A 13370-nucleotide genomic window follows, 5' to 3' on the forward strand; every position below is an offset into this window, starting at 1 on the left:
GTCTTGAATCTAGCAGAGGCTCTGATTTGACAGGTAACAAATATTTGTTTTGTATAGGGAAGGAAATTTTGAAGTGGGACGAGGAGGCTGATTTTGTGAAGATATGTTGATGTTTTCTGTTTAATCTTTATGCAAAATTTTAAAGTAAGCTTGGTTAATTTCAAGCTTGAACTTTCTATTGAAGACATAAGAAATAAGTGCATTTGGCTTTATTATTAATGTTACTGGCTATTGGCAAGCTTTACAATCAAAATGCCTTAAAGCTGGTAAGGATTTTCCAGTCATTAGTTATATCCACTTGTAAACAATCCTGTCAATTTTATTTTTTTTTTATGCAGACACTAGTGTTTTAACTTGAAATCAGTAAAAGCTCTATTTGGCAGCTGTGCTAGAGATTTTTGTTTTTTAAATCAGATTTAAGGTTCAAGTATTTCAACTGAACAAATTAGATAAGGAATAATAACATTGCAAAGTCCATAATCCGCTTTGACAATGGCATGCTTTTGTCATAGTGGTGACAGTGTTGCATTTTCAGCTCAAGACTCATTATTTTTTGTTCCCTTTAGAACTTGATCAAGGCTACAAATGCTACTCAGAAGCAGATAGATTTGGTGAAGCTCCATGAACAGTCAAAACAGAACTTGGAGACAGAAATCCAAAATTATAAGACAGAAGCTCAGAAACAAAGGAAAATTATTTACCAATTGGAGAAGGAGAGAGATAGTTTCATCAAGGAACTGAGTGAGCTTAAAGAGAAGGTAGGAACAGCTCTTTGTGCAAGAGGTTCTTTCCTGTCTTTCTCTCAGAACTGTGAAGATGATACATTAATTTTTCTAACATGCTAGTGGGAGAAACCTTGGACTGATGGTCTTCATACCCTATAGAAATATTTTTTGCTGTCAATGCATGTTGCTTGCTACTGCTTCAGCTCTCTCTAGGGAAACCTTATCAATGGGAGAGAGACTTGTTAATTCTGTAAGAGACTTGGAGTCCAGCCATGTATTGTTCTTATTCAGCAACCAGTTGTGAAATGGAGCTAGGGCTGGAGTTCAAACCAAGGCCTCTTGACTTCTTATACACGAGTCCCACAGTTGAAACTCTCATGTGCAGTTGGAAGTTACACTTTGATTGTCCTGTCTTATCTGCAAAGGACCTTATCTTGCATACAACCACTGTCCTAAAATCGAGGCCAGTGAGACCTAACAGTGCTCAACATCTTTGGAAGGTACTTAACATTTTGAAGGCTTACTTCAGTATGTGAAAACATCTCAGATGTTCAAAATAGATTGCAAAACAAGTTTTCCAGGAGCAGCTGCAGAGAAATACTGCATAAAATTTGTGTTGTCTGCTGCCTGTTATTATGTATAACTTTATTCGTGATGAAGTAAAATCAGGAACATGTTTTTAATATTTTCCATTAATTGCTGAATATCACATTGGAGAGCCCTCCAAAGAGCTCATCGATTTACTGGGATTAGCTTCCAAGCAGTTTCAACTCAAAAGTTATTTGCTATCTTTTCACAGTAAAATTATTCCAACTTCATTTGACCAGGGGTTTTTAAATCATTTTAGAATGGTGTATGCTCTATTGCCTGGAATACCTCTTGTCATTTCCTTATAAATAATATTCCACAAAAGTGAGATTTGTCTTTGTTGCAAAGTCATATTTTGCTTCTTTCTCTCATAGTGCATTTCTAACAGTGTAGATATGAGTTAAGAACATTGTAAACTAGGGACAGAGAGTAATTCATAACACTCAGAACTACAAGGCTCTTTCTTTTAATTCTATTTGGGGTTGCCCATAATATTTTGAGGGTAAGAATGACAAATGTTTGTTTGCTCACTTTTTCTTTTTTCCCCTGCCAGTCTGGGTGTAAATTTTCTATCATTTCTTATAAGGGAGAGGCTCAGTAAATGGCTTATGACACTTGAGATGTTTATATAATCATGCCTGCATTGTGACTGCAGCTTTCCAAAGGACTGGCAGGCTTCCTTGGCTCACCAAAGGGGCAATTCCTGGCTCTGCTTATGGGTGAAGAGCAGCAAGAACAGTTTTGAGCACTGGAGTATGTGCGACAGCAGTCTTGTCCTTCAAGTCCAAATGCAGGGTCGGAGGACATAGGATCAGGATTATTATGTAAATAGGTAATATCTAGGTTCACTGTGTGACTTATTCAGACTTGAGAAGCTGTGTCAAAACTACAGGAGTCATTTCACAGCTGGTGGGGAATGAGCTACTGATGGCAGTAAGGCCATGGCCAGTCAGTGTTCTTCTGTCACCTTTTGCCACAACCTGTTTTTTCAGGAGGTTGCACCCCACCTTTGGAATTGTATAAGAGTTAGAAAAGAGCCAAACCCTTCTAAGCCCAGAGATGTAGCTATTCTGGCTCTGAAATCTGTTTGGCTATTTATAGCAGCACATACTATAGAGAGCTGCAGAATTCATCTTTCAAAATCATTTGTAGGCACACAGTTTGTGGTGATTGGAGTGGGGCTGGCCCAGCCTCATCCCCAGTGGGCACAGCTGTGAGCAGCACTGACAGCAATGAGCCATGGAGTGCCCAGGGGCACTGACCAACACCAAAGGGAGCAGAGGGCACACAGGGGCAGGGCATCAACATGAGGGGATAAAGGGTTGGGCTGTAGAACAAGAGAAGCAGTCTTCTGAAGTGATATGGTGTTGTTCTGTATGGGCAGATGCCTAAAGCCTTCTGGTGTGGTATGGTGTTACTCTGTTTGGGCAAATGTTTAAGGCTTTCTGAAATTGCATGGTGATGCTCTGTGTATTGTGGCAACAATCATTTGCTATTAACTGATGAACAGAGTCAACAAAGTTATGTACACGACAGTAAAATATTTTTAGAATGAGAGTTCATGCATGAGTTCCTCTTCTAACTATTGCCTTGGCTGACTGCTTATTTTCAAGTTACTGCCACTTGTTGAAAAGTCTTACTTCTAGATTAGCAAGCACAAATGTTCTGTGCTCTTTGTTATGTATCCTGTATTACTGTGTACAACTTTTAGCAGATTTTTTTTTCCTTTTTGAATTGAAATTCTTAAGTTATGAAATGTTGGTTTCTCTGTATAAGGTTTAGGCTGCTGAAAAGGAGGCAGTGAAGTATTTGAGTTCCTTTGAGTTCCATCTGAACTGTTTCCTGGCTGTGTTTTCTGAGTCGCAAAACCAGTCCTTAATATATTGGCTTTTTTCAAAGAAACCCTTTTAAAATGTTGAGTTTGCAGTTAACAACCTATCCAAGAAAATGAAAATATACATTTCCTTTTTTGAATTCACATAATCCTTTGGAAAACCTGTTTTTCAATAGGCATATCGCTAAGGCCATGGCAGCACTTCCTAGAGTGGGCAAAAATGGATGAACAAATAAGGACAGCTCCATTACTGACCTATTGAGTAGGTTTATAGAACTAAACAGGTAACCAGCAGTAGATGATACTGGAGTGTACAAATAAAAGAGCTACGAGGATAGAGGAAAAACGATGAATACCAAATCCTTTTTGCTTAGCTTTGGGCCCTCATTTCCAAATCTGAGAGGTGTAGTGTGCCTATTGACTAAACAGGAATTGAGCATGCTCAGCCTCCCACGGGGCTGTGTTGTGAAACACTGCATGTCTCTGTAAGAGGGAATTATTTGTGTTTAATCATTCCTGAAAAAGCAAAATCAGCATCTAACCTGTGAGCACAACTCAGAAAACTTTGTCCACAATCTTACTGCAGTTCTCTTATATCAGAAACAAGCAAGACACTTAGAAATGCAGTGACCTACTTTCAAAACTTGCCCCAGCCTATGATCACCATAGTGCAGATAGAAAACATGTCTTATTGATTTCTTCTCTGTGCTATTACTATTGGCAGATTGTTTAAACAGCAAAGGAAAAGGCAGGAGTAGGTTATAAACTGGGATTGTGTTTTTGTATTGCATTGTAAGCAGTTCCTGGGATCACCTGAAGTCAGCTACAATGTGCTGGAATTGTATTCCTGCTTCTGTAATAAAATTTTTGATATTTAGATCTCCCCTATCTTCAAAGTTGGTTGGAATATTTAATTATTTAAGCTCCTGTCCCATAGTTAGGCCTCCCCAAGGCTTTATTACTGAGGAAGGAGCAATGCTGTAAATTGCAAACTTTGCAGTTATTGACTATTTGATGTAAGCATTTGTTTTATTCTTCTGCTTTGACATACAAGCATGTATTGAAGTCCAAAACTCTACTTTCAAAAGTGGAGTCAGGAGAACGGGATATGAACTGCATTTGGACATTGACTTCTCTCCTGGATTTTGTCGGTGTGATTCCTCAGCTTTTTTTTTAATGCCTAATTTTTTTCCCTAGCTTTATGGATGACATTATTTTCTCCTCCTGGGTAGTGAGCCTGATAAACTGTGTTTTTGATGTGTGTGCTCCTTAGCATTGTTTTTGTTTCTTTTTAATTTTTTTGTAATGCTGAATTCTGTATGAATGCTGCTTCCTTGAGCTCCTCAGTTTTCAGATTTGTATAGCAGGAGAAAAAAAAATTAAAACCAAAATTTGAATCTCCTCATAATGATTAGCAACTATTCGTGTTTTTGCTCCTGTAACATAGCAATTATTATGTGTTTTTATGACAGTAACTGCTTAATAAATGTGTCTGTAAAATTTTGTGGTTTTCCTTATTGATACTGCATGTAATCATCTTCTTAATATAGTCTACAATACTTCATTCTCCTTAGGTAATCTTCACATAATTATTTCTAATCTTTCGTACAAGCAACTAATGGTGATTACCTACTTATTTAGACCAAGTGTAAGTTACATTAACTGTCGTTCTTATTATAGTAATTATATCTGAACAGTTTGTAATCATCAACTCTGTGGTCACATGTTCATTAAAAAAATTGGGTTGTTAGAATGTAAGAGTGCATGTAGGGCTTCTGGAAAAACATATTGTTAATTCATCTTATCATACAGCTGACGTCCCAAACAACATCCAAAATCTAAATATGCTTTATAAATAAACAGTTTCCATTCTTGAGGGAAACTGTTTATGTTGATTTTATTGCACCCACTCTACGGCAATATTTTCTTTCAGTAGCTTGTTGTTAAATTAAATGTGTGCACCTCTAAGTTTTAGTCTTGAGTGAAACCTAGGTATCAGATTAAAATACAATTTTGTCCAACATTAGCAAGTCAGAAAGGTTAAACTTTTATTTGGACTGGAGCAATTTTCAACTGTAGTTAAATCTGCTTATCACAGGGATTTGAACTTGTCATTTTCAAATCACAAACTTTGTCCCATCCTTCTAATCTTGTGATGATGGTTTTTAATCATGTTAATTTCTTTCCTTTCCTTTTGCTCCAGGTTCTCAGTCACATGAAAGATCTTGAAATGCATCAGATTCAGATCTGCAATTATGAGAAGGAAATAGAAGTACAAGGGGTTAAATTAAAACAGCAAAAGAATCTTTGTGAAACTCTGAGAACAGAGAGGACTCTGTACAGTAAAAATCTGATTGAAGCTAAGGTAGAAGGATACATTTTTCCTCGTGCTTCTTTCTCTGCTCTTGGGTTTTTTTTTCATTATTTAATTTTAATTTGTTAAAGGCAAGCTCAGTGGATCAATGGCAGAAGTGATTTCTTCATTCCTGTGGGTTTTGGGGAAATGAATGTTTTAGGTCCCTGAAGTTTTATCTACACCATTTGTATTTAGACTGGAAATAGGAGTCCTCAGTCATCATGTGGAAGTATCCCTGCTGCAAACCATGTGTAAAATCATGGTACACTGGAGCCACAAACTAATAAAGCCATCCAGCCTCCAGTCTGTTTTATCCCTTTAGGAGTTGTATGCATGTATGTGAAATAGGGTATAAGGGGAATAAGATTGCCTCCTTAGTCCTGAATGAGTATGAACATTACTGTGAATAATGATTTAGGAAGCAGAGAAACACTTTCCCAGCTGAATTGGAATTTTCTGATGAGAACCAAAAGCTTCCACTTTGCTTGTTTCTTTCAGAGAGTGTCATTTTCCTCAGGAGATGATTCTTTCCATTCATATCTCCTCCTTGGGGATCTCACTAACAATACTAGGAGAGCAGAGGAGAACTAAAGGATATATTGTTATTCTGATGTAAAGATGTAAAATACTACACAAATCCTATTGTAATTGGCAGATATTGGGACCCTGGATAGCTGTCATTTTAAGCCTTGGGTTATTTCCAAATAAGTATTTATGACATGTATAGTAAATTACGAATTTATACTTGGGTTTGAATAGGTAGGTGTTTTATTTGAGAAGCACATGGGAATGAACTCCCAAAGTTCCTAACAAGCTGTGTGCTGAATTTTATGAGGAATGCACCATTTTGCAATTTATGTAGAATGCTTTACTTGACCTTAGTCAGCCTCTCATCTGGCAGATTCAGATTTTTGCTGCTCCCAAAAAATCTGTCAGGAGAAATAAGGTTGAAAAATCACAATTTATTTTTCCCTAGTTATTTTTATTTTAAAACACACTAAATAAATTTGGTTATTTATAAAGAGCAGGAATCTATGTGCTCAGTTAGAAAATGGAGCAGCCTTTTGGTCTTTGGGTTTTGAATGTTACATGGTGGTAACACTATGCTGTTCACAGTTCCAGTTGTTAGAGGCCAATATTTAGACTTTAATAGCTTACTTGTCATACTACTAAACTCTTTTAGCAAGTCCTGTGTGAGAAAATAGCTGGCCCTGAAAGATCTTTTGGCCAAGGCAGTGTTATGTTTAGCAATGAGAAAAATAGCTATTCAATGTTCAGTGACAGGTCATCCAGTCATGAAAGAAAAAAAAAAAACCATAAAAGATTTTTGTTTTAAACATTATGGCAAATTCTTTCTCATTTTGGGAAGTAAAATTTGCACAAGCCTATTTAGATAAAGCTGGATGCAAATATTTTTTCATTGCTTAATGTGAAATAATCTTATGCCCACCTTGCCAGTGGTCTCCAGAGTACCATAATATTCAAGCCATTAAAATGGAGAAGGCATCCTGGCAGGCTGTTATTATGATATAAATAGCTGATGCTTTCATCCTGGGGCTTTCTTTTGGTGTTAGGAGTTCATTTATTTAAGCAAGTTGATTAGGAGACCAGTTTGCAAAATTGTGTATTCTTAATGTTTTGCATTAAATAAAGAACTAAGAATGTATTTGGGTGGGTTTGGGCTCTATGTGCTGAATCTCTGTCATCTTTAACAACACCAAAGAGATTTATAGGCTGCGCACCAAAGACAGCGTTTAATAACTTTTGCTTTCATGGAAGTGGTTGTATGTGCAAACAGCTGAGACTAGTGACCTATTACTACAAATCAGTGCTCTCTCTGTGCTGCTTGGGTGAAGATTGCCATGGCTCAAGATCTTGCTTAGCTACATTAGCACTTTGTGCAGGTAAAAATCCCTCATTTGGTGAGTAAATCCACACCTATGGTGGATAGTGCTTGAAGGAGCTTTAAGCTACCCTGGTTTGGCACTGGAAGAGGGTGTATCACCTGAGAGATTATGATGTCTTTTCTTTGAGGTGGTAGGCTCTGGCAGAGGAGTAATAGCCTCTAAAGCTGCTTTCATTACATCCAGAAGAACATATCTGTCTAATCATTGACTCTGTTAGCTTCCATTTCATGGCATAATGTGCTGTCACTGTGCTGAGCTGAAATGCTAATTTCGTACAGACAGGCACCTTTGTGCTGTGAGTAGAAGTGTTCCTACTGACCTGATCTCTCTTCAGTGCTATCAGCCTTTTTGCTCTGTGTTCAAGCTTCAAGTACATGCTAAATATTTTCACAGAGCCTTCTCAAAAACTGAGCCCTCTTTTGAACTTTGCACATCTGTGCCAACTAGCATATATTGTTATCTTACTGAGGACTATATTTGTTTGCACAAAATGATCTTCTCTCCAAAGATTTGTGCCCAACTATGCATGACCTTATTGAAAAAGCATGTTATTAGAAGCATGAAAACAGATGGATATGATCAGAATCTTAGTGATTTGGATTTACTGCTAGTTCTTATAGTGTGTCCAGCACTTTAAATTAAATGTTTTATTAAACTCATGATTGGTCATTATTTTTGTCAGTGTATATTTAAAAGCATTTTTTTTATTGCAGTGTCATGCTGGCTTAAACAAAAAGCTATTGTTTAATAAAACTGTTTTCTGTTGGATTAAGAAGTGATGTCTTACAGTAGGTACAACAGATATACTTTCATGCACCATGGCTACATTTTCCAACATCTAAATAGCCTGAACCCAGCATCAAAACCAATTTGCTTTAACCCTCTCTGTGATCACACTTCTTATTCTATTAGGATGAGATAGCAGAAATGATGATGAAACTGAGAAATTCCACACGTCAGGTGGATCAGCTGAAAGAGGAGATCAAAGAAAAGGATATAGCCCTTGAGAAAGTACAAGTGGAATTCCAGCAGTCAGAGGCTGAGAAAGAGTCGATGAAAGTAAGACCCTTGACACAGATATTTTCTTTCAAAGGGTGGACTTTGTGATTTCCCAGACTGCATTGTGTTCTGACCTGTGGTAGTTGTTTTACTGTATTTTAATAAACTATTCTGTATTTGAAGCACAAGATCTCAACACCCTTTAGAGGTACTAGTTGCAGAAATCTGTGTATCTGACAAATTTAATCTCTGCCTATAATTATAATAAAATAGTCTGGAATTGTCAATTGGAAGCTTTAAATCTCTTGGTGAAAACATTTTTTACTAAAATGTTCCATTTTGCTTGCAGAGATGTTGATTTTGTGGATAAACTGGTTCTAGCAAACTTTTTAATGCAGACCCTTATAACTCAACTTTTTATTTTTTAAGAACTTTTTCTCTCTACTGTTTTTGAGTGCAAATCCCATTATATTGCACAATGTTGTATTTCTATATAACTAGCAAGCATTAGCCTTTTGGGAGTTAGGCAGTGCTTTTTAGTAGGTCCCTCTGCAGAGAAAGTTATTTTAATATTGTGGTATAAAGCAGCAAGATTCTGTCTTAAATCAAAGGAAATCTAAGCTTGATGCTCAGGTTCTTCTCAGTGCTGCTGCAGCCCATCCTTAGATAAGCTATTAGATTTGTGGTGGTATCTCAACCCAATTTGCTGTATTCTGAAAAGATTTATGGAGTTGTGTTCACAGGAGTTTATTTTTAATCTTCACTAAGCACTAGGAAAAAAAAATACCAGGAAAAAATGCAAACAATACCCCCAAAAAACAAAAGTTCCCTGTCGCTTTTCAAAATGTTTTCTTTTGTCAGGTTATTGCTTTGCTGCTATGACTCTTTGAATTTTCAGCCTCTCTCAGCACATAGAGTTATGACAAGATGTCAATAGGGCTTTGTAAAAGGGTGATGAATTTGTATTCTTGTACCTGATCTGTCTCAGAGATGTTCTATCAGTGATGGAGAAGTGAAACAGCACCTCATTCCCTGTGTGCAGCTTTCTGCCTTAACTAGTCCCCAATTCTGTCTCATCACCTCAGAACTGTCTGCCATTTACTTGACAAACATATGATTGCTGCATGGTTTACCCACTCAATTATTCACCAGCAGGTTTGTCCATACACTGACATGACATTACTGACTTGCTTCAGGGCATTGTGGTCTTCTACCTGAGTGTCACTGCTGAGTGCTAAACTAGAAGAAAATTCAGAGGCAGCTGATTGTCACAGGCACAAAAGAACCCAATTATTTGTGTTGCAAGCCAGCATCAATTTGTCCCGTTTGCACTGATGTGAAGGAACTAAGAAACCTGTTCCTGGGAAATAAGTTTAAAGAATGTGCTAAATCACAGAGGACTGGGATTCATAGGAATGAGGTTATACAGACGTGCTCACCTCAGATGGCATAAAAGCCTTAAAAATATGCAATCATGGTAAATTCAAGCTCTGTTAAAGCTGTGGCTTCAGTTAGCCTTCATGCAAGGCTGCAGGTTAGAGTTAGACAACGGATCTGAATATTGGAAAAAAAAAATCTATCTGTGGCCCTCGAGATTGGAGCTGCTGGCAAGTCAAGTGATTTGTATTATTTTGTAGATGTTTATGCATATTTTTTCTGGAAATCTGAATATGAAATCTGACTTTTTATTTCAGCATTCTGTGTTTAGTCCCAGTTATAACTTGCGTAGAACTCCTGCTTTCCTCCCACCTCTAGTGTAGCATACCAATAAAAGTATCACTTGCACTAATATTTCAGAATGTAAACAAGAATTTAGTTTGAGTTTGGTTTGAGATATTGGTGTAGGTCCCATGTATGTTATTTTTTCTTGCTGACTGTTCTTCAGTTCTTACAAATTCTCTGAACTGACTTCAGGTGAGCTGTGCTGATTTACAGCAGTTTCAGACGTGACCATTTTTCTGCTTGCACAGTGACTGTGTTTATTAATTTCCTCTTCTCTTACCTGATGTATACAGACCCTCATGCTGTGGTTCTGGGCATATTTAATCTAACTGAAAATCCTTGTGTGGCTTTAAGTATTTATGTTCCTTGCTATACAAGGCAGCTCAGATTTATTTCAACTGAGTGCGTTCCAGTGAGATTTGTTTATATGAATGTTTGCTGACCACATTTAATGCCACTTCTTGTTTACAATTCATATTTTTCTGACATAAGGAGACCATAGAATTGTGATCTATTAAAAAAAATATTATCAGCAATGCTGAACACAAGAGCAGTTTTACATTTGTGGGCAGCTTTTGTACAGTGTTTATTGAATTTCAGGATGAAGTGACTTGCATTTTTATTCAGCTGATGAATATCTGACACTGACTAAGAGAGCTATGTCTTACACATATAGCAAAATGAGAATTTTATTAAAGAAAATAAGAATGGAACAAGCTATTTTATTATTATGATGGAACTGCTTGTCTTAAATCAATGTTTTTGCAGGTGCACCCTTCAACACAGCCTCAGTCTTTCAGCATTAGATGATGCTTATTTTGAACATCATTCTTTATAAGGGTCAGAGTTGTGGTGAAGTCTTTGAGTTGAGGCTTGAAAGTTTTGATAGCTATGAAAATGAGCTGTAGTCAGCTAGTTCCACCTTGCCTCTGACTGCCTAGCAGTGATAAAAACTTCTAATAATCCAGGATGACCCTATTATTTTTTATCTACATACATGCCTTAAATTGCAGATTTTGTGACAGTGGGATAGAATGACTGGGCAGATTCCAGCATTCATTTGTGTTGGTGCTGGGCAGTTGATGTATCAGTGCATTGCTCCTCCTTGCTTTGGGACAGCCTCTCTTTTCACAGTCTTCCTCATTTATACATCCACTAAACAAAGTGCTGCGGCCCTTAAATCTTGCTGTTCCCTTCCTGGTTGCCACCAATTCTTTTACTCCAGTCTGAAGCCTTTCTTGAGTTGATGCTGCTTTGTACTATACAGCAGAGATTGTTGCCCTTTTCAGCAGGGTGAACTGTTCTTTCTCACATCCCAGACTGACTATGAATAATAACTCCATTGAAAAGCTTTCTAAATATGTGCTGTGTAATTTAAAAAAATATGAAATAAGGTATCTCTGAATTACAAATTGAACCATTGTCATGGATAAAAATACTTTCACATTTCTATTGAACCATTGTCATGGATAAAAATACTTTCACATTTCTATTGTGTATAAGACAATTACATTAAAATAGTATTTATAGTATTTCTTAATGGGTCTTCATGCTTGCTTATCTTGGTGATTAGTTTTCAAAAACTAACAAAATGTGTACCTCTCAGGAAGGTAAAATAATGTATGAAATATTTGTAAGTAACTCTTAATTGTAGGTTTCTGTAATGGGATGTTATTAATTAACAGTTGCTCACCTATATTCTTTATCTCCATCAGGCTGAGCTGCTTAAGATGACAAAACAGGCTCATGAAGCCAAAGTCTATATTGACAATCAGGAGGCAGAAGAGAAGAGACTCTTAAAAATCATTTCTGAAGCTGATGCAGAGAGACTGAAGCAGAAGAAGGAATTTGACAAGGTTGGAATCCCTAATCTGAGTTTTCAAATACTCTGCATTCCATTCCCTCATTTGCCCACTGTATTTTTAAGATGAAGATTCTTAGCTACTGTGAATGTAAGAGTACTGAAGCTTTGTAATGCCATTAAAACAAAAATGTTAAGATACTGAAGTGAACAAAATCTGTAGTTTGTACTATTCAGGTGATTGAACCCTTATAGGGGAAATTATTAGGTTCTTGCCGTATTTCTTTAATTAATAAGAATGAAACCTCTTAACGTCCATGATTTTAACTGATACAAGCATAGTCAGGATACTCTGGGATTGTGTGAAGGAAGTGTAACTGAGTTCATGGCTTTGCCCGTGCCCACAGGTGCTCTGTGAGAGACGTGCCCTGGGGACGCAGCTCATTCACCGCAACGATGAGGTGGAGCTGCTCTACGAGAAGATCAAAATCCAGCAGGCCATCTTGAACCGGGGCGAGAGCGAATACCGGCAGAGGGTGGAAGACATGAGGATTCTCAAGCTGGAGATCAAAAAACTCCGGCGTGAGAAGGGAATACTTGGCAAGAGCGTGGCTAACGTGCAGGAGCTCAGGTAGGAAACCCAGGTGAATGCATTTCTATAGTGACTGCAGCCATAGTTTTGTGTTTGAGACAGAAAATGTAGTTTATACATGGTAAAGACTTGTATCAACCTTGGAGAAGGGCTTTTTTTTTTGTTTGACCTCAAACACAGACTGGATTAAATTCATTAAGCAATTTACCAACAATTACGAAATTTGAAATATTGTAATAAGGAAGGAAAAAATCTTGGCTGAAGTTGAAATAATTTCCGTATTTCCCTTTGTACTCTGAGTTACTGCCTACAGAATAAACCTGACAGCAGCAGAAAAGGTGTTCACAGTCCAGTGAGCTCCTAACTGGTACAGTGGTACAAGGCCTAGATTAGTGGAACTCCTTTTGGTTAAGCAATCCACAGAGTATGGGAGACACTTGACATATTCAGAACAAAATCTTGTTTTTCAGAGCTCTCTTCTTGTAGATTTAGATGCAGATCTTGTGATCTATGAGAAAGTTTTAGTTAAATTTTCATTGAAGGCTTTGTTGCTTTAAAACAGCAATTTAATAGCCCAAACCTGACTTATCTCTTCCTTCTCCTTAATGCTTCCTTTCTTGCTTACCCCTCATGTATTTGAAATATATTCTTTCCTGATGGGAAACTGGATGTTTTCTAAGAATCAGTCTTGATTTGTAAGAAGAAGAAGTTATGTTTTTAGCAGATAACCATTGCAGCAATTTGCTGTAGCTATCACAGTTTTGGGTGAGATCTTTACTTTATCAGTGTGATTCTGTGGCTTTCAGCAGAACAAATTAACTTCAGTCCATGGTCAGTCCCATTGAC

The 13370-nt window shown here is 37.2% G+C and overlaps 1 protein-coding gene across 1 annotated transcript in view; it reads left to right on the top strand.

The window, feature by feature from the left end:
* CFAP58 (cilia and flagella associated protein 58) overlaps nt 1-13370 on the top strand; it is a 57458-nt gene that overhangs the window by 16400 nt on the left and 27688 nt on the right. The window contains exons 9-13 of the mRNA XM_039709146.1: nt 567-758; nt 5351-5512; nt 8323-8469; nt 11847-11987; nt 12340-12563. Of these exons, the coding sequence (XP_039565080.1) occupies nt 567-758; nt 5351-5512; nt 8323-8469; nt 11847-11987; nt 12340-12563 (866 nt within the window). The remainder of the gene's footprint in view (nt 1-566; nt 759-5350; nt 5513-8322; nt 8470-11846; nt 11988-12339; nt 12564-13370) is intronic.

Source organism: Passer montanus, unplaced genomic scaffold (assembly GCF_014805655.1).
Source record: "Passer montanus isolate IOZ18808 unplaced genomic scaffold, ASM1480565v1 scaffold21, whole genome shotgun sequence".
NCBI lineage: Eukaryota > Metazoa > Chordata > Aves > Passeriformes > Passeridae > Passer > Passer montanus.